Source organism: Dermacentor silvarum, chromosome 3, assembly GCF_013339745.2.
Source record: "Dermacentor silvarum isolate Dsil-2018 chromosome 3, BIME_Dsil_1.4, whole genome shotgun sequence".
NCBI lineage: Eukaryota > Metazoa > Arthropoda > Arachnida > Ixodida > Ixodidae > Dermacentor > Dermacentor silvarum.
The window spans coordinates 229,617,734-229,635,298 of NC_051156.1; the positions used below are offsets into that span (position 1 = coordinate 229,617,734).

The window sequence follows — 17,565 nt, forward strand, 5'->3', positions numbered from 1 at the left end:
AAGGTTCCTAGTTCTACAGTCCGTATACAGCAGTAAACATTCGCTTACTAACTAAACAAACATGGTGTCATGCGCGCACAGAACAGATCTCGCTCGTCACCACACCACGTCGGTGAAGCAGCGCACTGAACAGGGTCCACAAAGCGGAGAGACACGACGTTATTCCAGAACAAGCACTTGTGAAGTCGCGTGCCGTAGGTGTCTCCTTGTGTGTTGTTTCTCCGCTTTGTCCTGTTCAGTGGGCTGCTTCACCCACGCGGTATGATGATTAGTCGCCAAATAGCCCAACCTTCCCCATTACACACCTCGCTGGATCACGGCGAGCCCTCGCTGTCACAACGCTGGTGAGATGAGAAGCGCCCGCACAGGGGAAAGCTTGGTGCTGCCGCTCGCTTCACCATTTCAACTGTGCCGGGTCCAGGGACTGCGGAACCGGTGGGGGGGGGGTCGCCTTTCTCCCTAACAATTTTCCAGAAGGGGCAGCCCGAAAGACTTCCTCCGAAAGCCTCCTCTGCGCATTCGAATGACGCAGACACACCTTCTCCTCCTCCACGTGCACAAGAAGAGCGCTGCGCGACTACACTTGCATGGATGCCGTTATGAAAGAGTTCGTGTCTAGAACGGCAGAACGAACAGCGACCTTCGGCCTCATTTGACAACCTCTCCTGCCCAACGCCCTCTTGTCATGCCAGCCATGAAGCTCGTCAATCTGCGATAATAGCTTTGTAAAGTAGTGCCTACTTTCTTGTCTGTTTGTATCACATTTGCTTCACCGCGGGAGCGAATGCAGAAATATTAAAAATGATTTTTCGCAGCTTTCGAACTCGTTTTATCATTTGCACGGCCTGCGCAGGTTTTCAGTATACTTCTGAAATTTCCAACAATTTTTAAAGTGCATATACCAATGCATATTAAGTGAGGGTGCAAATATGTAACATTTAATACGGCTAAAATAAATTAAGACATTAATAATTGGTGTCATTAAAATAATATAATTATTAAAATAATAAAATGTAAATAAATGCGAACTGACAAATATTGAGACAAAAATGAATAATAAACACAACATACAAAGGCGACAATACTTGCCCCCCCCCCCCCACTCCCCAAAACGGTCCGGAGTCCCTGGCCGGGTCTCTAAAACACAGATGCGTCGACCGCTAATAGGCGCACGGAAAGACAGTGCTGGCACCCGCCGCTGATTACAACATACGGTGCGTGCTCTCCTACGCTCGACCACGTGACCTGCCACATTAGTCACGTTCTAGGCTCACCCTCGCATCCGCAGCAAGCGGCGCACTTATTCTTATTGCACTTAATGCGCAACATCACTTCGACGGCAAAAGTTCGCCTGGGATGTCCGTATAATTGCTATCGCAATAGTATGTGCCAGTCAAATTTTCCGCGACCCTTTTTGGTAGACGCTATACACTGGTCCAAAGTGTCGCAGTGTCATTCAAGGAGATGAAATGTTTGCATGTCCTTCGGCAAAGGGTTCTGCTCAGTTTAGCTGCGAGCGCCGATCGCGTGACGTCTGGGCTAACAACTGGCGTCTATCATCTACTAGTCCGGATAGCGTACGCATGCCGCCCACAGTGTTTGCCTTTGTTCAGCCTGCTTTTGTATGCTAGTACACCTCTGACGGAACTTTCAAATAAATGTTTCGGTTGTTTTCGTGTGTCAACACTATAAAAACGGTTCAACACTCTATTTCTTATAGGCTGCAGCATATACAGTGCCGGCCGACGGAGCTCGGTTCAACGCGTTGGAAAGTTTTCATGCGCGGTTTTAAACTCTCGAGGGTCAGTTCACGTGAATAATGAAAAGACAAACGCGAGAAATTGCATCCAATATCTGACAACAGGCACATATTTCCTGCGGCGAAAGGAGCATGTAATAGACGCTTGTTACACAACACTTACCATAATTTCAACCCGTTAGAACTTACATTGTCACAAACATGGAAAGCATCCAGTTGTTGTATTTGGCGACTTCCGGTAGTAGTATGAGTACTGAACCAACATTGAAATCGAGATTCAGACGGTTCCATTTGTTATGTCAACTGCATGCTTACCAACGACAGGTTGTTTGAAGCCGGTTATAAGATGCAGTAACTATAAAGTGATACGAGTTGACTGTCAGTTGTTTTCAGTAAGCGGAAAGGCAGTGACCAGTATTTATTCGCTTTTAATGCTATGCGTTAAACTCAGGGCACCCATTTACACATTTATGTTTATTGAGGAGAAGTTATGACAGCTTTGTTTTGCCAATTTGACACAGCTGCTCAGCCCAACTCTTTAGCCTAGATATGCCTTCGACCATGCGATTGCGGACAATAAATTCAAGCTTTATTACTTGCACAGGACACAGTGAAATTATAATAATTCACTGAGGTGTTCAAAAATTGGAGGACGCTTAAGCTTCGCCTTTAAGAGTGGAACGCGATAGCGTTATCGGGCCCCGTTCGCATCGCATTTTTGTTTCAGTGAGCTTCCCCGCCACACAGAACGTGGGAAAGCAAGTTTACAAAACAAAGCTTACACCGATCCCCTTAAAGTCGGCTTCACTTTTATACAGAAATGAATTGCTGGGAAGACGTCTTCTCAGGGGCAATATAAGTCGTCTTATATTATTTATTTATGTATTTATTTATATAAAAAATATTATATTAAAATGTGAAGGCCCTAGCACCTTTTTTATTATTATATTAATTGTTTGCTCTTGCCCCGACGCACGCGGGTGTCCAAAACGCATTAGCCAGGCCAAGTCCCAATTTGACCTGCCGAGAATGCTAGCGCCATCTGGATAGCATTTTCGCAAGTGAATTACCCGAGCGCACAGGGTTGGTATGGTAGAAATGCTGGAAAAGGGGTTTGTGTTTGAGTTTCCTCGTAACAGAATTATGTTTTCTCGTACATTCAAATTACAATCCGACGCCGAATTCGACGCCGAATGGTAAAGTCGTACTTTACCATTTTCTGACGGATTTCACTGTGCTAAATTTAATTTTTGTTCACCAAAACCTTGCACCACGTGGAGGGCCTGCGCGGTCGGGGTGGTTGGGGATGATTTTATCCGCCACGGACGCCGACATCAACGCCGACGCCGGATTTTCTGCGACACGGGGCCCTTAACGCTATCGCGTTAATATCACCCATAGGAGGTTTGTAGTGTCTTCTATCAGCGTACGTGCTTTGTGGACTGACGAAGGGCAGCGCACTTCAGCGAAGGCGTACTTAAAAAGATGGTTAGAAACATCACGCTGCTTTAATTTTCGTCTTTAAGGCAACACAAGCTCGGCTCTACTACCTAGAGTATGACCTAGGCACTCAAACTGGCGCTGTAAAGTACTGCTTCGTCGTTCCAATTCAAAGTTTCAATGAACAGATGGGCACCTCGCCGTATAGACGTCCCTTTGGTGGCGTTGTGAAAGGGGTGTGCCCTGTCGTCGAATGAAGGCATCCCATCTCCTTTAATGTCTTGATACTAAAAGGACGCTTTAGCTCGGGAGTACCTATCTAAATGTATGAGAACGAAGAAGCCGTATTTTTCGTCACCCAATTCACCGATTTTATTCAGCATCATTGCACTCAACAGAGAACGTTCAAAGCCAGTAACAGTAGGTAGCTAATTTTCAGTTTAGCTAATTTCATGAACATCATGTACAAGGTCTTCAACTCTAACTCAGCAATAAAAGAGAGGATCAGAATTCTGTACACTGCACTTAATAATAAAGTGTACAAATGTGATGTATTTTACACCGCTCTGAAATATACTACTAATTTGTTAATATGACTTTTGAGAAGCCCTCGTTAGCACTACCACGTAATTTATAAACTCCTTCATAAATTTGTCCGCTTAAAATACCCCAATATGTAATATTTACAAAACCGCGATATCTGTTATTGGTGCGGCCTTGTGGATTTGTAAACTTCGGGCTTTTTTTTAACATTAATGTTCGGCCATTCTGAAAATTCGCGGTCCTAAATCAAATTACTCATCAAATTACTGCTTCCTAAAGTTGCTGTAGCTTAACTTTCCCGCTCAAATGTAACAAATTTCCTTAAATAGGTCAGCTCTTGTCTCATGAAAGTGCGCTTTACATGTATTTGAATAGGAAAATCAGACTTGACCCCAAGCCTCCTCTTAGCCACACAATTTTTATTCGAGGCGATTTCTGTCCAGGTATTCGTCAAGTATATAGTACGCGCAGTCGTACTAAGAGCCTCGAACAACGCTTTTTCTGAGCGGCTGTTGCTCGAAACGGAGGTTGTTTCAGAAAGTAATTTGTAGAAAATGCGTGCCTAACTCTTCCTTTTACGCATTATTATAGTGCGTGCATTTGATTAGAACATCTCATCGCACCAACAGACACTCGAGGGGAGGTTTTCAGGCAGTATCCGCCTTATACATATAAGCATTCACGACGTCCACACCAAATGACAAGGTTGCTGTTCTGTGTAAAATGTAATGTCTGCGTAATTAACCATTAAATGAAATCTTCATACTTTCAGAGTAAAATCACAAACATTTTTACGCCCTAAATTTGCGTGCATTATTTTTCAGCAAAATTTATCGGCATTCGCTGCGCACGTCTGCATTGCCAGAGCAATACGCCCCTTTATATAGCTTCCAATATTTAAGCCTGCACTTTTCAGGAGTCACGCCGTTTCGAGAACACTTACGACTTGACAGCAGAAAGTAGCTGAAACACCCTCCAGGATGCCAAGCGAGTGAGCACGCGCGGCAGCCGCAGCGAGTGGCGTCCTGACGTCACCAGCGAGAGGGCGCCACTCCACTTTCTCGCCGCCAATATAGGCATGCATGAACAACATAGTTTGTCCTGACTGAATCAGTTCTCAGATTAACAAAGATTCTGCTTCGTAGCGCTGTACTGCTGTCACCTGGACGGTATTTTAATAAATGCACATTATTCTATCGTAGCGCATCACCCGCCTGGCAGTTTCTGTCAGCCCAGCCTTTATATTCCTATAACTCGTGATACGGACCTATTCTTTCTAGTTTGTTTAGCCGTATTTCAGCTACACGTATCAAACTGCTTTCTCGTGTCCACTTACCAGTGTCGCCCCCTGCTGGAGCTTGTCCAAAGTGACGATGTTGTCGCTGCTGAATTCTGTCAGCTCTCTGAGACTCTGGTAGTTCGAAAGCTGGGAACCAATTCGGGAAGGAAGCGCGATAATTCAGTCTGTTACGAAGCCTTCAGTCCGCCCGCCGGAGAGCATAATAAATCCGTGATCAGGCGGCCAGGCGAAAGTCGTAATATAATGCGTAAGTATGGATAGGCCGGGCTGCGCGCAAGAAAACACAAGGACTGGACACGTGAAAACATGGCAGGCGCAGACTTCCAACTACATCTCAGAAAAGCCTAAAACAAGTGCGATATAGATACAGTCGAACTCCTTTATAATGTTCGTACCTCAGAAGACATATCTAATCATCCGGTCAGTGCGGCAAAGTTTTGTTCAACTTTGGTCAGCGTTGGGCGACTCCGCGGCCACTCTGATCGCCGCTGCCGGTGTGGTGAAACCTAACAGACGCCATAAACAGAAACAATCGCGTTATTAGAAGCTCTCGCATACATCCGCACTCTGTCCAATAACACCCCGATAAATATATATTTCGACTGTCTCTCACTTCTCACTGCGTTGTCTAATCTAACAACAACAGCGGAGCGAGCCGGGTTACTTCTGCAGAGCGATCTTAACTACCCAACTCGTCATGCAATACACCCGCGGCAGCGCAACACAACACCTGACCTGACCTAGGCGCCACCAGGACTTGTGCGGGAATGGCGATGTCACCCGGACACCATGGGTAGCGACAACTACCGGATCTGGATCGACCTTTTTAAAGCCGCCAAGCGAAGACCCAGACAGCAAATTCGCGCCATTGATTGGGTAGCCTTCAGGAAAAAGATGGCCAACTACGAGCTTAAGCTTCGCTTTTAAGAGTCGAACGCGATTTCATTCAGAGATCCCTGACTGCTTCTCACGCTTCCCGACAACTGCAGCTTATGCAACCGTAATGGTTACCGGGAAACACTGGCGGCGAACGCTATGCACGAAGGCGAGCTTTCTGGTAGAAACGCGGCCTCTTGCGTGGGTCGATCTTGGACATCGTGCATAACCGCGCAAAAAAAAAAAAATTCCATCATTTTCAGATTTCCGTTTTTGTTTCGCACTATTCATATTTCAATCTGAGAAGAGTTAACATAAAAGGCATGCGCTGTGGGTGTTTTGTTTCGTGACATTTGTTTGTTGATTGTCATTCTCAAAATTCCGACGAATAGCTTTGTCAAGAATGTAATACAAGGTATGAGCAACATTAGTGATAGAATGGTGTGGCAATATAACCCGCATATGCCGCACGTCGTATAGCAACGCGTGGCGTATACCTTCAATAAAGAAAAAAAAAAAAAGCGTGGCGTATACCTGAATATATGCTGAAGGTCTGCGTGGTTGGGGGTGATTTCTCGGCCGCGGTCGCTGGCGCTGACGCCGAGAGAGAGAGAGTAAACATTTTATTACAAAAAGCAAACGTAGTATAAGAGTGTGGGAGGGACCCCTAGTCCGGGGTCCCTAGAACGATCTCAGCGACAGCACGGGGCCGCTGAACTTGGGCCCGGCGGACCTCGGGAGGTCCGTCGCGCAGGGCATCCTCCCACAGCACAGCTCTTTGGTGCGCCGAGACCGACGCAGGATTTTCTGCGACACGGGGCCCTTAACGCTATCGCGTTAAAATGGAGCGGCGCTTTCGCGCTTGTTTTCCGGGTTGCCAGACAACATAACTCCCAACGACATGAATTGTCTCTGTTACCGCATATATAATATGCCCTTAAATTTACAGAACACTACAATACATATAGCCTTCCTGTAATTAGACAGCGATATTTTTCCAAAGTTTATTTATCAACCTTCATTTCAAGCAGCAACATTCTGTGCGAAACTGCGACTATGTAGTACCTTCCGCATGCTGAAGCGGCCGCTGCTTGTTTACAACTTCACGTAGAAAATGAAGTGTTGGCCGCTTACTACCGAGCAGAGGAGGCGAGTGCTACTATTTAGGGCCTCGTTGAAGGTTGCTTTGTCCATTTTGGGTGAACACGATGCTCGAACGAACACGTACGTGTAGCACGTGTTTCCTTCGACGCGCGCGCCAGTTCTGCCGAGAAAAAAAAGAAAAATTTCCGCCAAAGAGGTTCCGCCGAGATTCGCGGAGCGCAGAGCTATCTGGTGGCAAAACCAAAATGACACGTGACTGCACTCTGATTGGTGGACGCGCACGCGACGCGCCGCATTTTTTTCTACTCCAAGTTGCAGCACGCGGCGGCGCGATTTCTTGATGGATCTGGGCATGCGTCAAAATGACGCGCGCATCCCACCATCAGCGCGTCAATCGCGCCTGAAATCGCGCCATGCGGTTCCGGCTTTAGACGGCGAAACGCGGTCACACAAGATTCTTCTTCTTCTTTCTGGGGTCTTACGTGCCAAAACCAGTTCTGATTATGAGACACGCCGTAGTGGAGGGCTCCGGATTAATTTTGACTACCTGGGGTTCTTTAACGTGCACTACAACGCAAGCACACGGGCGTTTTTGCATTTCGCCTTCATCGAAATGCGGCCGCCGTGGCCGGGATTCGATCCCGCGACCTCAGCAGCGCAACGCCTTAGCTGACTGAGCCACCGCGGCAGGTGTCCCAGCCCCCAGAAAGTAAAGCTAGTTTCGGTTTCAAGGAACATTCGCGCTCCTAGCGGTTGCCGGACATCCTAAGTTATTTTTTTTTATTTCTATTTTTGTGAATTTTAAATCGGGCGAAGCGCGGGAAGTGATCGCCATCGTGCGTCCGTCGAGCTTGCCTCCGCTCACCCTTGCCCCTCGCTCAGCGATATCACAAGTCAGATCGCACTTGGTCGTCTGCTTCGATTGTCGTCTCAAGTGTGAAGATGGGAAAGATAAGACAGAGAAGCTTGATCAGGCGTGCAACGCAGAAAAGCAGGTCAACCAAGCATTAGACGAAGATGGCTAAATCGGGGCATCACATGTGTTGCGCGGGTTTGTGGTGTTCGAACGCCGGGAATTCCAGTTCTGCGTAGTTTTTCAGGTTTCCTAATGACCACAGGTAAGCACAAGTATTTCACTATTTTCCGAGCAGGTATTCATTTTGCATGAGTGAACCAGTTCTGTGCAAGCCTGAGTGGACTGACATAAGAGCAGTGTAGCTCGACTCATTCGTCATGACGGCAGCCCATCTGTTGCCGGTGAAATACTTGTAATGAAGGACATGAGTGCGTGTTTTTAGGCCATACATTTTGTTCACTTTTCGTCGACATGCACAGCAAAGGTTAAAAAGAAAGAAAAGAAAGAAAGACGCAGCCGTGGTGGTTAATAATTTCCGCATTGGTTTGGATCTTCTGGAATCTATTTTCACTCATTAAGTACAAATTTCCGTTGTGAATGAAAATTGCTTCTGTAGATTGTCACTTTCGCACTGCGTGGAGGTCAGTCTTTTTCCAGTACCGAATGTGTGAATAAAAATAAATGTATTCAACTTTTACTTGTGTTGAGTTTTGGCTGGCCGAGACATCCGCTAGTTTTAGTTGATCCACTTCACAACACACGACCAAATTTAACGATTGATGGTGCCAGGAAGTTATTTTCTCTATGCTACCCCCCACTATATCTGTGGACTAGTTGAAGTGTGGCCCTAAACGTTACCGCAAGTTAGGACTTTCAAAGCGACTACTTTCACGAAATGACGAAATGTAATATATTAACCGCGAATATTGGTAATTAACAACGGTTCGCTATATAAGTATTCTTCATTATAATTGCTTGGCACTGGTGCGTACGAACAATGTCCCAGTGGTTTAGAAAATGAATAGCAGATTGCGAGGTAAACCTGGTAGGAACAAAGCGCATCCTAATACACGACACACTTCAGCGGGTTCTGCTCCGCGATTTGACCAATGTCGCCGCACGACCAGCGGACCTGCAAGACAGCACGAACACAGTCCGTTTGCATGCGAAGTGGGAAAGGTGTGCTTCAGCGGCATCCCTCCTCCACCCGGCTGCGCGCCCTCTCCCTCTACCTTCTGACCTCATCAGTGACGTCATGGAGGCATTGTTTTGTTTGTGAATTATTTCCACTACGATATCCGGCAGCCGCCAGTGCTAGAAGCGGCGCTGCCGCCGCGTATCGGCTAGGGTGCCTCGATGCCAGCGCCGCCGTTCAGGGTCGTGCCATCCTTTGACCGCACCCGCGCCGCCGCTTTCTCGCTGCGACGCCATCTTGAGTCACAGCGAGCGGTTGCGAGTGCTTGGTGCCGGTGCTTAGTTCGAGACACAGTGCGCGCGGATGCTTCGCTGACGCTTCTACTTGCTGGACAGTGCTCAGCCGCATGAATGACAAGCTTGTCAAGTGCATCGAGTCGACATGACGGGCTGTTGTCGTTGTTTACGCTTCCCCCGGGACCCAGAGCGAAGGAAGAGATGGGAAGCCCAAGTAAAGTGGTATCACTGGAAGGCAACGGATACCTCCTACATTTGCGAGGTAAGTGTCAAGAAAGTTTAGACTATCGCATCGTGTTTTTCATAAATAAGAAAGTATTCTCTGATCCTCGCTTACGTACCTACGTTCGCTCACGAACTAAGCACTGCACCGATGCTGAGTAGCCTATGGTTTGCGAGCGCGCGTCCCATAGGCTTTTGCCGTTTTGATCAGCGCAGTCTATGCGAGTAGTACCCTTATTTTAAGAACTGACGAAAATGCTTCACCGCGCAATAGCCTTACATTAGCTACAAATCGTCATGTAAACCACCTATTTTACTTTATCACGGGAAGCCCACATCGTGTGTGTCTCCTGTTTCTATTTTTTTTCCTCAGTTTCTTTTTTCGCTACTGGTTATTTGGGACTAAAGAACGCAGTGCTTCTTCTGGTAGAGCGGCTGTTGTGTACGTGGCAAGCTAAGCATTGTGATTTTCTCTGGTTTCTCAGCAGATATCTTGCGGATCACAGTTTGTTACGTTATATAGCTGATTTTTTAGACGAATATATTTGTAGCGTGGTGCTCGTAAGCCGATGGTCATTCGTGCTCATTCCCGATCGTAGTGGGTACTGTGACGGTCTTTAAATGCATGTGCACGGTATGCCCAGGTGTAGTAAAGTTAAGGGGCATCATGGGACCAAAATGTTTCGGCGCTTTCTGGCATGGTGTCTGTTGTAGCCTGTGTGAAGCGTGTGAAGCGAGGTAATACAGCATTACTTCTGCGGAAATTTATTTTTAAGCACTGTAATGGTTTCTCTAGCTGTATTTACAAGGCAACTTTTCATATCAATAATCACTTTTGTTGTTTTACTTGTACTTAGAAACACTTTGAAGAGGACCAGTACGAGGGAAATCGACAGGATGGACGCCGTCTGTTAAAGTCAACAGCCCTACATCATCATGGACTATATATTCGAAGTGAAAAACATTGCTAATCTGTATTTGATTGTCTTAGTTTCATTTACGGTTTTTGTACGTGATATGTATGCAGTGTTGTTTATTTTTCAATGTAGTTATCAGTGTTCTAATGGTTATTTATAAAATGTTCTGTACTCGCCATCGATGTGTTTGGCTGATGCGACGTATTCGATGGTAGCCGATGTATTCTGGCTGGATATCTTGATTAATATTACCCGCGGTTGCGTTTTCTTGTTTGCATTCTTGTTTTCGATTTATGTTGTGTGTAATAAGGTTGATGTACTCACTTGAACACCCCCCCCCCCCATGTAATGAATAAATTAAAAAAAAACTCTCACTATCCCGAATTGTGTGTCGAGCCTACCTTGCGAATTTCTTTTTTTTATCTCGTCTTTCAACATAACCATCAGGCGCCACACAGTACATATAATTTTTCATGTACATATCTCTTTCATGATTGATTGTACTAGACATTATAAGTAAATGTATTTTGTGCATCGTTTGGTTTCTTGTGTGTACTACGCAAGATTGACACAGACAAGTTACGTTACATGTTTCTCTACAGCACTAACTAAACCTTATTTTCACATCGCAGTTATTTTTACACCAGCTTAATCCTGTCAGCACACAGTTTTGTGGGCAAAACGAAAGCAAAATTGCGCGTAGATATCTTCAAATAATTGCAACGAACGCGAAGAGCACGCGCAACGCAAGGGAAACTATCCGCCGTGCGCGAGTGGCTGGCTACGGTAAAGGAGGCGTGACGTGTAAACCAAAATACAACAGCGAAAAAGAAAAACTTCCACACACAGGGGGTCGCAAACCTTATATACCAAGCATCGAAGCGCAAAAAAAAAATAGTGCGTATTTCAAACATACACACGGCATGTTAAATGTAAATTAGGCAACTTGGGGCATGTTCCCGGCGCAATACATTTACGTCTTGGACCTTCGACGAGTTAACGGCTATTGGTTATAAAGATGTGCAGATGCGATACGGATTAAAAAATCCTCATCAAGGCAAAACACTTGGAAGTGCGCCGCGAGTAACACTATTTATGAACGCAAGCGTAGCCGAGTCTCAGCTCGTGTGACTCAATATGGCGGCGCCAGCGGGGTTGTCTCCACCCGGGACGGCGGCGCTGGGCATCGAGGCACCCTAGTATCGGCTAAAACCCCTATATATAAAAAGTAGAGTGTACTGTTTTTGAGGCGCGATTTTGCTTCGTCAGTCAGTAACTGGTCTTAATAATGCCGTTTTGGAAGTAGCAACGCGACGATGCGACACGGCGCAAATATCAAATGTGCAGCAAGCGTTTGCGCAAGCCGGATGGTAAACAAAAAAAAAAAAGCCTTTTGCCCTCGCCTTGTCGGTTGCGGCAACTTAAGGCGCAGCAGCATGCCATCACAACGAAGTTCTTGTCCCTAACACGTTTGATCCGTTTGTGCGTACAGCACTTTCGTCGCACAGGTCCGAGAATGGCAGTCGGAGCGCGCTGGAAAGAAAAAATATATACAAAAGCGCAAAGCGTGCTTCCACGTGACATGGATTGGCCAATGGGGGAGCGGAGGAGGCTGGGGCGACCGGAGGCGGCGAGGAGGAAACGCCGGAGTGAGCGCGGTGGCGGCAAGATCTAAGAATGGCGCTACCTTTTATATATAGGGGCTTTAGTATCGGCATGGGACCGAGCGTCCCATGGGCGGTATAGGGAGTTTCCGGGCCCTGGGTGTCCCCCAAGAAAGATAAACAAGTATACGTGTCAATTGTATGTCTAGCCTTGACCTTCCATTACGGTATCACTCAGGTGACCACACTCATAGGTGTCTCCGTGTGCCATGCAGTGTGACGCACCAGCGTGCATCCCAATGCAGGTAACTAACGAAGCATTGAGGAAAACAGTTTTGGTGGCTTTCCTGCTCCTAAATCTTTCGTGGTACAATGTGTTAAATGTTGTTTACCTGGCACCCGGGCTCACGAAATAAAAGAAACTAAAATAACTTCACCGAGAGCGTCGAGGGAATACTCGATAGAACGACCTGGCGACAGTGGCCGGAAATATGCCCCGATCAACCAGACGCACGCGACTCGTTGAAACAATATACGCACTCGTGTAAGCCTGGGCAAGGGCACGTCGCCGACTCAAGAGAGCTAAAAAACGAACAAGCTACTCTCTGCAACAGCAATTTTATTCTCTGAAGCAATACAGGGCGCTATGCGCGACTGTGGCCTTGCCGGCGAGATTCTGAAGCACGGGAGAGCCCACGTGAACTAGGAGCGGCCGGCACACGGTAGGCATGGCTTTGGTTACAAAACGAAAAAGAATACACCTTCATTTTCTACGTCGGCACGTACTGCTCTCATAATACGTCCTCGGCCAACTTCCACCAGAACTTTGGTTGAATGACAATCCTAAAACACATTTGAACAGATAAACTTTAACGTGGGTGCACAAATAGTTGACTTCGTCCATTCGACTAGTTGACCGACTCGTATACGCACCTTCCGTTCATATCAGAGTTTGATTATGGGTCGTCGCCATGCGCTGACTGGAAACAAAATCTCCAGAACATACACGCGACGAAGCTGATGGCGTCAAGTCCTTTCTGTTTATGCTATAGAAAGCTGCGATGTCGGATGAGTCAGCGGGCTACTACTGCGCTGCATTCGGCTGCAACCTTTTGGAAGCGAACGTGAAGTGCATCTTCAGACTTCGTGGACTGCGTGGACTGCGGTTGCAAACAAGACTTCAGACTTCAACAAGACTTCAAACAAGATCTTCAGACTTCGTGGACTGCGGTTGCAAACAAGCGTCCGCCTATAGGCGGACGCTTGTTTGCAACCGCAGTCCACGAAGTCTGAAGATGCACTTCACGTTCGCTTCCGAAAGGTTGCAGCCGAATGCAGCACAGTAGTAGCCCGCTGACTCATCCGACATCGCAGCTATCACAGAGGGAACACGTTAAAATTGCACTAATGCCACCGCTACCGTTGCAGGCTACCGCTGGGAGAAACGGCGATCCGCGCATAGAGCGGCGTGGCGCGCTGGTTCGCCGATAAAACGGTCTATATACATATATCCGACGTGTGTCGCGCGAACGTTGGCAAAGAGCGAAAGGAAATCGAAATCACAGCTGCGGGTGCATCATATCCTATAACTCTGTCATCATTACCTCTTCTCACGCAAAGTACAAAAAAGCAGAACACGGCAACTCGTGCCCCGATGCGTAATAATTGCATCTGTAACGAATGGCCCTTTTCACGGAGCTGCCGTTCTCTGCCCTTCTGGCTTTGTACTTAGCGTGACAAAAGTACTGATGACACAGTTTAATATATAATGTAGATACATAGCTGTGATTACGTTTTCATTTCGCTCTTTGCGGACATTCATGTGGCACATGTCGGATAGAGGTACATTAAAAATGTGGAGGATGCTTAAGCTTCGCCTTTAAGAGTGAAACGTGATAGCATTCAAAGATCTCTGACTGTTTGTCAGGCTTCCCGGCAACTGCAGCCTTTTTTCTGCACCTTCGCCTCGGCGCGCCGCTGCCACGCTGCCGACGAGGCGAGCGCCATCTTGGTGTTTTCGCAAGTAACACCGACCGGGGCGCGCCGCTGTAAGAAATGCCGGAAAAGGGGTTCGTGTTTGAGTCTCCGCGTAACAGAAGTACACTTCCTCGTATATTCAAATTACAATCCGACGCTATCATACCTGTAGGTTGTGGTTAAGTCGTACCTGAGATTTTTCTGACGCATTTTACTTTAAGAAATTCAATTCGTTCACTAGCGCCTCTGCGCCACGCGAGGGGCCTGTGTGGTCGGGGTAGTTCGAGATGATTTTCCTGGCCGCGAACGCCGCACGCTGAGACCGACGCCGAATTTTCTGCGACACGGGGGACTTAACGCTATCGCGTGAATATCGCGCCTGTTGTCGTTTTTTTTTTTTTTCCTGAAATATGCTTGGAAGTCCGCGACCGTCCTGTTTTACGTGACCCTTCTCTGTCCATGTTGCCTGCCTATACTTACGAAATGAACTAACTAGCACGAACCAAGGTTTTATTGTAATGCGCATTGGCGAAAGTGCGATGTTTAGTTTTCGACTCAATATGGCGTCGTGATATGTACACTCGGCGACAAAATATTGCGGGGTACGCGAGCGCGTGGCGAAACGGCTCTCCTCTCCCTCTGGCTGCTCACCCCTCCGAGTGTAGCCACGAGGTGCCTCTCTTGCGATTGGCACCGTAGGGGCTTCGACGGGAAAAACTTAGCTGATATAACGGAAATAAGTTTATTTGCATCTTGCCTGTCTCTATAGACCGCCTTGTATGCCAGGTTCTTCTGTGGGAGAGCGCCCCGTTCGTAAAAATAAAGAAATAACGAACATTGGCCACGAAAAGGTGCAGCGCAGAAAAAAAAATGACTTGTTGCGTTCGCGACCGGGAGATATGCATCCGCGCTCGTGACTGGACAAAAAGCAGCCGCTGCGGCGCGCGCCAGCTCACGCTTCACATTGTTTTGCCCGTAGAAGCCGCCAGTTGTAAATCGCAAGAGGGGCACCTCGTGGCTACACTCGGATATCGCTGGCGCGCAGGGAGGAAGCGCGGAAACATGCACGCTTGCAGTCGCGGAGGGACGCGCATGCGCGCAAGCGTCGGTCTCGACACCAAGGGTGAGCAGCCAGAGGCAGAGGACGGCCGTTTCGCCACGCGCTCGCGTACCGCAATATTTTGTGGCCGAGTGTCAGAGTTAATATACGGACTCTAGAGGACAAGCTGCCCATAGGACCCATGCATTAAAATCGGTCACCGCAAGAGCGCCGCCATTATGATACGCTGATGTTGCCAGCTCCTGAAACGCTTGCTAGACTTGGCGATAGTAATCAGTTTTAATCTGGCAACCTATAGCTTGTGTGTGTGCAGCCGTGTGCACGTGGGTGTGGGAGGTGTTTGCCGTGCAGCCATGCAGCTGGCATGTACGCAACCCAAGGATAACCCTGTTAAAATTTCCGGCGGTGTGTGGTTTTCAACGGTCACGCACTAGCGAAAATACCGTATAGCTGTTAAGGCTTCCCTGTTTTCTGTCGCAAGTGTCACTTAACGAGCAATACATAAAAAAATGATGTACTGTGATGCTTCTCGAACGATTGCGATGAATCGCGAAAGCTGTCTACTCGCATGATGTTCAACAAGTCAGGCACGTTTACTTACGTGTGAAGGGAAATGCTAGAGCCCTTTGGAGCTTTAGTCTTGCACAAAAGGCACGAAGGTGCCATCACGTCAACCGATGTCGTCACGCGATCACGTGTCAGAGCTAAACTATACGAAACGAAACTACCACGCATCCGAAAACACACATAAAAAAATATCCGAAACCGAAACTTGCGTTATTGAATGAATAAGTACATCGTGAATTGCATAAATTACGTTAGCGAGCGCTTCCTGTAAGCTTAATATTCACACATCACCTTCCTAAAGCCATCAGATATTCGTTTTTTATGACACAAGCATAAGGCGACCTATACTTGTTTTCATCACTAAAAAATAATTGCGCTGCCCACATTGACAAGCTACAAGATGGTGCCGACAAGATGGCGGCGCCTTAGCGGTCCCCTCCTTTTCGGCCCAGCTTTGCCTCTAGAGTCAGTTTCTTAACTCTATAGGGGAAATCTCAGAGCGCATTGCATCGCGATGCGGCGAGCGCTGGAGTCGGGCGCCGTAAGCAGCTCGCGCAGGCGCAGACGCTCAAGGCGCGTTATCTTGAACCGCGTCGACTGCTCGACGGAAGATAACGCGCCTCGAGCGTCTGCGCCTGCGCGAGCTGCTTCCGGCGCCCGACTCCAGCGCTCGCCGCATCGCGATGCAATGCGCTCCGAGATTTCCCCTAAGTGTGAAACAGACTGTACTGTACATGGGCAGGCATGCACGGAAGCAAAATCTGACGATTGGTGTACCTCGGCCAGAGCGAACTCGTAGTCGTGCACATCGGTCGCCACGGCGGCAGCCATGTCGTGCGCACCCATGAGCACCATGGTGCGACGGATGTAGGTGGCATGTGCGCGCAGCAGCGCCCGGTATTCGTCGGCCGCCTCGCGCACGAAGTTCGAGTGCAGCATCGGCTCACCAAGGTCCACGGCGAGCAAGTTGGCGCGTGCGTCCCTCGGGTCCGGCTCGACGCGTAGCGACACGAAGAAGGGCAGCGCGTAGTCGACGCTGAGCCGCTGCAGAACGAAGCGCGCACGCGGAAGCCGCTCGCCCAGCTCATAAGGCCACTCGCTCAGCGACAGGCTCCGCATGATGCGCGTCAGAGGCTGCAGTGCGTCGTGCTGGCGGCCGCGCACGTCGTGGCAGCTGTAGAAGAGCCGCATCGCCGCCATCTCGTCGCCCAGCCGCTGGTCGACGTCCAGCGGCCCCTTGCGGAGAGTCGCTGCGAGAGATTTCAATGCACATTCGTCACAGTAGATACCCACAGGATGAGCCCAGCAGAATCAGCGCACCGCCAAAGCATCTGCCTAATCGGTTCCCTGTGTCATTAAAGGGAAGGCGGCTTTTCTTGCGCACGTAACTATATATTACGATAGCAATTATGTGGACACTCCAGGCGCATTTTTGCCGACGGCGTCACCGTGATGTTCCGTACGAAGTACAAGGGTGATAACACCGTCGCCACGCACCGTTTGCCGTATATATGTGCGAGTGAAAGAGTGCGAGGGGAGCCGACGGTTGCGATTTGGCGCTGAGCCGTGCTCCCTCAAGGGCTGCAGAAGATAGCGCCAACCCCTTTCCTTTCCAAATGAACCACTTAGTAGTAGTTGCGGATCAATCTCTCTAGCGCAAGGGCTGAAAGCGGGGAGGGAGCGCGCCGTCTTCCGTCCCGCGTGAGGCGCCGGGGGGGGGGGGGGGGGGGGGGGGGGGGGGGGGGGGGGGGGGGGGAAGGGGTTCTACTTCGGCAGCTTAGGCAGCAACTCCACATAGGTCGCGAAGCTTCGGGCGAAAAGCGGTTCAGAACCAATTGTCACCGAGATCAGCAAGGGTGGTTATGGGAGCAGCGATTGAAGCGCGACTATGTTTGGAGGGAATAAACAC

General features: G+C 48.4%; 1 protein-coding gene across 1 annotated transcript; it reads right to left on the bottom strand.

Moving 5' to 3' along the window:
- Positions 1 to 4,979: 4,979 nt before the first annotated feature.
- LOC125944454 (uncharacterized) lies at positions 4,980 to 16,908 on the bottom strand. The gene is made up of 2 exons (XM_049664969.1): positions 16,434 to 16,908; positions 4,980 to 5,168 (listed from the first exon to the last, which is right to left on the bottom strand). The coding sequence occupies exons 1-2, from the start codon at positions 16,854 to 16,856 to the stop codon at positions 5,052 to 5,054; spliced, it is 540 nt and encodes a 179-aa protein (XP_049520926.1). The 5' UTR covers positions 16,857 to 16,908; the 3' UTR covers positions 4,980 to 5,051.
- Between the last annotated feature and the right edge of the window lie 657 nt (positions 16,909 to 17,565).

What these genes read in the sequence shown, in the direction of transcription:
- LOC125944454 (XM_049664969.1), bottom strand. Translation starts at nt 16,856, where the DNA reads ATGGCGGCGATGCGGCTCTTCTACAGCTGCCACGACGTGCGCGGCCGC. An exon ending in ACGAGTTCGCTCTGGCCGAG is followed by an intron (nt 5,169 to 16,433) that starts GTACACCAATCG and finishes ATTGGTTCCCAG; the next exon opens with CTTTCGAACTACCAGAGTCT.